The 5,587-nt window shown below is 47.4% G+C and overlaps 1 protein-coding gene across 1 annotated transcript; it reads left to right on the top strand.

Annotated features, from left to right (window-relative positions):
- Window positions 1–536: 536 nt before the first annotated feature.
- LOC103650080 (peroxidase 5) lies at window positions 537–1,948 on the top strand. Its single transcript, XM_008675742.2, has 2 exons — window positions 537–904; window positions 1,008–1,948. The coding sequence occupies exons 1-2, from the start codon at window positions 665–667 to the stop codon at window positions 1,767–1,769; spliced, it is 1,002 nt and encodes a 333-aa protein (XP_008673964.1). The 5' UTR covers window positions 537–664; the 3' UTR covers window positions 1,770–1,948.
- The last annotated feature ends 3,639 nt before the right edge of the window (window positions 1,949–5,587 follow it).

Consider the following 5,587-nt stretch of genomic DNA (forward strand, 5'->3'; position numbering starts at 1 on the left):
AAGTAGGTTTATTACAAGATAAATATTTTATTTGATTAATATGATTATATTTATTCAATATTGTAAATGTTAATAGTTTTGTTTTTTTTTCTTTTGTCAATCTTTAGGTTAGTTGGCTACGACAACGAAAATGAAATGTATTCTGTCTTTTCAAACTAAATCATCTTCTAGAGTTGTTTTAGTTAAACTGATTCAAGTTTAACTAAGTATATAGAAAAGAGTATAAATATTTATGTCAATAAACTGATATCACTAAATATATTATGAAACATATTTTTTTAAAAATATATTAATTTGATTTTATAAATATTGTTAGAAACTTTAATAATATTAGTACTGTTTAAGATAGCTTAAATTTTTAGGTTCGGTTTATTTTGGAAAGGAGAAAGTACGTATAGTACTAGTAGGGAAGCGGTGCAACGTACCCCCTTGAGGCTAGTTATTTACTTCGTATGCGCAGGTCAACTCTTGTTCAGTGGTTTCCTCCGTTCGCCTACTCCAGTGTAGCCTTGCAAACACAAACGGTCAGTGCATCGCTTCATCGATTGGCGTACATAAAATTATCGCCATCGTCTTGTTTCCCTCCATTTAAGGACGCATCGATCGAGCACTGCTTCCACAGCACCAGAGATCCTGACAGTGACAACCCTCCACAGCACCAGAGATGAAGAGAAGCAGCACTCGTGTTGCTCAGCTTGCTGCTCTAACCATCCTGCTGTCGTGGATCGCCGTCTCCTCTGTCGCATCATCGGAGTCGGAGGCCCCCTTACAAGTCGGTTACTACAGCCGCACTTGCCCACGAGCAGAGGATCTCGTCCGCAACGTTGTCCGCGCCGCCATCCGCCGTGACCCCGGCAATGGACCAGGCCTCGTGCGCCTCTTCTTCCACGATTGCTTCGTCAGGGTAAGCAACAAGCCGTTGGCATCTACCCAAACGGATTGACCAATCCGCACTGTGTGTCTGCAGAATCATGGCAAGCACTCCGAGCTTATCGTGCACTTTGCAGGGGTGTGACGCGTCGGTGCTGCTGGATGCGGCACCCGGCAGCAACGCCAGCACGGTGGAGAAGGCGTCGCAGGCCAACAACCCCAGCCTCCGCGGGTTCAGCGTCATCAACCGCGCGAAGCGCGTGCTGGAGCGCCGGTGCCGGAGGACCGTATCCTGCGCCGACATCGTCGCCTTCGCCGCCCGCGACGCCTGCGGCATCCTGGGCGGGATCGACTTCGCCATGCCGGCGGGGAGACGCGACGGCCGTGTCTCCAATGCGTCCGAGGTGCTCAACAACCTTCCGGGGCCATTCACCAACGTCCAGCTGCTCGTCGCCTCCTTCGCCGCCAAGAACCTCACCGCCGACGACATGGTCATCCTCTCCGGCGCCCACTCCTTCGGCCGCTCCCACTGCTCCGCTTTCTCCTTCCGGCTCTACCCTCAGATCGCCGAGGACATGAACGCCACCTACGGCAGGTACCTCAGGACGCGGTGCCCCGCGGCGACGGGGCGACGCGACCGGGTGGTGGACCTGGACCAGAGGACGGAGCTCCTGCTCGACAACCAGTACTACAAGAACGTGCAGACGCGCGAGGTGCTCTTCACGTCGGACGTCACCCTGCTCAGCCAGAACGATACGGCGGCGCTAGTCGACCTCTACGCGCGCAACCGGACGCTCTGGGCCTCGCGGTTCGCGTCCGCCATGGTGAAGATGGGCCACCTCGACGTGCTCACCGGCACCCAAGGAGAGATAAGGAAATTTTGCAACAGAGTGAACTAGTAGCTGTGCTAGTTCAACTGGTTAGACAAGTGGATGGATTTTCTCGCTCTCCTTAGCTTAGTTACATATTGTCTAATATTTTTCGTTCTTTTGATTTTCTAAAAGATTCATTGTATTCGTTTGAGAAAGTAAATTTGTACACTGTTGTGTTGGATAAGTTTACTTCGATTTGCACGCAAGTGGGCTCTTCTATGGTAGTATACTTTTAGAGTTGTTTTAATGTACTCATATTCGCATTAATCAACCTATATATACTAAAGTAAATTAAAATAAAAAAATAGTTAATTCTTCATCTTAATACATAACACATGTAAATTGGTATCAATCTTTAAATGATGTCGTGTCAACTGATACCAAGTCTGATTGGGTCTCTACATATGTTATTTCTAAATCAATGTCCTCGTGTATCTTTCAATTGACATCTTTTTACATACTTTTTCGTGTATTATATAGGTTAAACTCGCTTATGCCTTAATTTGCTCGCTATACATACGTGTTGGCGCCGATCTGGGCAGCACCAGTCACTAGTGGTGTACCGTCTGGCGATGTCCTCTGCGGCGGCATAGATGGTCCGGCTCTGGCCGGATGGTCCGCGACATAGGCGCAGGGGCTACGCCTTCCCTGCGTCGCACCGGACGGTCCACGATGGCGCAGGGTCGTCTTCCTCCTCGCTGGAACCTAGATCTCGCCCCTTAGGGAAGAGATCTTAGGGCGGCCTGGGTCGATAGGCCACCCGGGGGCGTCCCCAAACGACGTGGAGTCGCCTAGGAATTAAGATATCAATTCGAGGAAGAGGCCTTGGGTGGACACCTAGATCTTGCCCCCGGGAGGGGTAAGATCCTAGGGTCGTCTTAGGGTCGGCATGCCACCCAAGACGGATCTAGACGATGTAGAGTCGAATAGGGGTGGAGGTGGATATGCGGAAGGCTATAACTAGAACTATGATACATCTACTACTAGGGCAGGAATGATAAAGAAAGTAATTGGTTCGATATGAATGTGTCCAGGTTTACTTACGTTGGGGAATTGAAGAGAAGATAGAAGAGATGCGATGTCGGTCTCTCCATGTTTGACAACTTTCTGGTGGCGATCCACCGTGTATTGTGACAAGAATTTCTCCTTCGCTTGACGCATGTAGTCCTCATATTGTTGTAGCTCATCGGCCATTAGACTTTCAACAACCGACTTTAGGACATTGTCCGGGGAGATATCAGTGGGATCTTTAGAACGACCATTTGAGGGCCAGATTTTTAGTAGATCTAGACACCTGTTACCAGCGGAGTCGCCAAAAAGTGTGTTGGCGCCGATCCGGGCGCCAAACACTAGAAAGGACCGCCTGGCGGTACTCTCTGCAGAGGCGCGGACGGTCCACGACCTAGCGCAGGAGCGACTCCTCCTCTTCGTACGTCCAGACGGTCCATGCCTGGGGCTCGGACGGTCCACGATGGCTCAGAGGGTCTTCTTCACAGCAGACCTAAATATCGCCTCCCGGGAGGGACCCTGTCGTGGAGGAGAGATCGTAGGGTGTGTCTTGGCGTTGGCAGGACACCCAAGACGCCTCTAATCAACGTAGAGCCGAAGAGAGGTGAGGATTTGGGTAGAAGAAGGCTAAACTAGGGATAAACTAGAATTACTCCTAATGCATAAGGTAAAAACGAGAAATAGACTTGATTTGATCGATTGTGGGGGGAGGTTCAATCGGTTGTAGCCCTTCATCTATATAAAGGGGGAGGTCTGGACCCGTTACAAGTCGTTTCCCGAGCTAATCTCGCGGTTTTAGCTAACAAATCCCGCAAGAAACTCGGAACCCTAACTGATTCTGCGCACGCGCGGACCATTCGCGCCACCACCGGACCGTGTGGACTCAAGGCTGGACCATCCACGAAGACGTTTTCGGTGCTCAGCAATACGTTTTGCCATTCATCATTAGTATTGTTGGTCCTTGCTCTCGGATGCTATACACCAAGAACAAGGCAACACAATTATTAATGGATAAAGACCTTCGTCCTTCGAAATATTATTTCCCTTCGAATATAATGATTTTTGGACGAAGGTCATGAAGGGTGTACCTTCATCATCACGGTAAATGAATACAAATAAATAAAGAAACATAAAACATACAAGAATGTAAATAATGGCAACATAGGAATAGATTATTTACATTCTCATTTCATTTTATAAACATGAACAAATGCTCATAATATTAATATTTCATCGATACCTTCGGCTTGATAGAAGGTGGTAATGTAAGAGACGCAGGAGCAATTACAATGCAGCGTGAGTAGTACTGTGTTACTGTTCATCTATTTATAGGCATAGGATGCAGCTCGGGCAAAATTACATTCATGTCCCTAACATTTACTGTTGACCATAAGGCAAACTATCAAGGACTAAGTAGTCTTTTCTCCTTTAGGTCGGTTCCATCTTTCACCATTGTTATCATGCTAAGCCGAAGGTTCTTCAGCCACAGCTTCGACGCTCGTTCACCCTTCCTTCAAACCGCACCTACATATTACGCACACCTTCACCTCAAAGCCGAAGCCTCCTGTAACAGTCAGTTGTACTGAAAACATGTTAGTTAAGTTTTTGAGGACCTTCAGAAGAGGAAGGTCCCCAACAGTAGCCCCTCACAGTATTAATTTGTTTTTGTATTTAACAAATTCAGACTGCGACGTGAACGAAGGCCTTTAGCCAAAGGTCCGAAAAAACACCTTCCCTTTGCTAGAATAGCGAAAGTCAATGACATGTAGGGCCCGCCAAGTTGCAATGGTCTGGGCATATAAATAGGAACCCGCATTGATAGCATTTGATGCGCCATCTCAATCGCTTGCGCTATTTTCTCAAGCTTGGATTTTCCTGCTCTGTTAGATTTTGATTGATTTGTGAGCTTCGACATTTGCACAAGTGCCTATTAGATGGCTGAAGAGAAGAAGGTTGTTGACCATGCTCTAGCTGGGTTTTATGAGGCTATGGAAAAGACAAACACAGAGAAGATTACCAATGAAATGTTAGCTGGGTTGTTTGAAGATTCTGGTGATAGCGAAAGCTTTGATGTGGAAAGTGGGAACGAAGATGCCGAAGATCGGCCCTGGCGGCCGAGACACACTATCTTCCGAAAGTCATCCATCAAACAGAGCCAGATTGATGCTATGAAAGGGAGATATTTTCGTGATATGTCCATTGTGAGAGCTGGAGGGGACAACATCGCCCCTGCGCCCGAGGTGGACGAAGCTGTTGTTTATTGGAGCTTCATGAAGGCAGGGCTTCGGTTTCTATTGAGTAAATTTCTAGTTGAAGTGCTAAATACCTTTGAGATTTTTCTTCATCAGATTACCCCGAAGCCATAATCAGGATGGGGATTTTTATTTGGGCCGTGAGGAGCCAAGGACTAGAGCCGAGTGCAAAATGCTTCAGCAACATGCACGAGCTGCTGTATGAGACGAATACTACTGGTAAGGAGCAGTATCACAATAATTTGGTTGTTATGGCTTCGTGCCTCGTTATGATGTAAGTTATCCAGTTCCAACGTTTCGAAAGAGGTGGCCAGGGGCCTGGATGGAAGAATGGTTTTATGTAAAGAATAACTTAGTTGAAAGGGAAGATATAAAGGGGATTATCCAACGCCCTATTTGGTCTCGCTTCGGCATCAGAAGGTCGGCTACTGCTCTTGGAAATAATATCGAAGCATGCCAAAAGGCTTTCAATAATGTATGCACCTTTATTGGCACGAGAGACCTAGTCCAGGAGCACATAGCCTATAGAGTGTGGCCTCTTGTGAATGACTAGGAAATGCCGAAGGAGACTGCTGCCGGGTCCAG

This window comes from Zea mays, chromosome 3 (genome assembly GCF_902167145.1).
Source record: "Zea mays cultivar B73 chromosome 3, Zm-B73-REFERENCE-NAM-5.0, whole genome shotgun sequence".
In the NCBI taxonomy this organism is placed as follows: Eukaryota; Viridiplantae; Streptophyta; class Magnoliopsida; order Poales; family Poaceae; genus Zea; species Zea mays.

What these genes read in the sequence shown, in the direction of transcription:
- LOC103650080 (XM_008675742.2), top strand. Translation starts at nt 665, where the DNA reads ATGAAGAGAAGCAGCACTCGTGTTGCTCAGCTTGCTGCTCTAACCATC. An exon ending in TCCACGATTGCTTCGTCAGG is followed by an intron (nt 905 to 1,007) that starts GTAAGCAACAAG and finishes TGCACTTTGCAG; the next exon opens with GGGTGTGACGCGTCGGTGCT.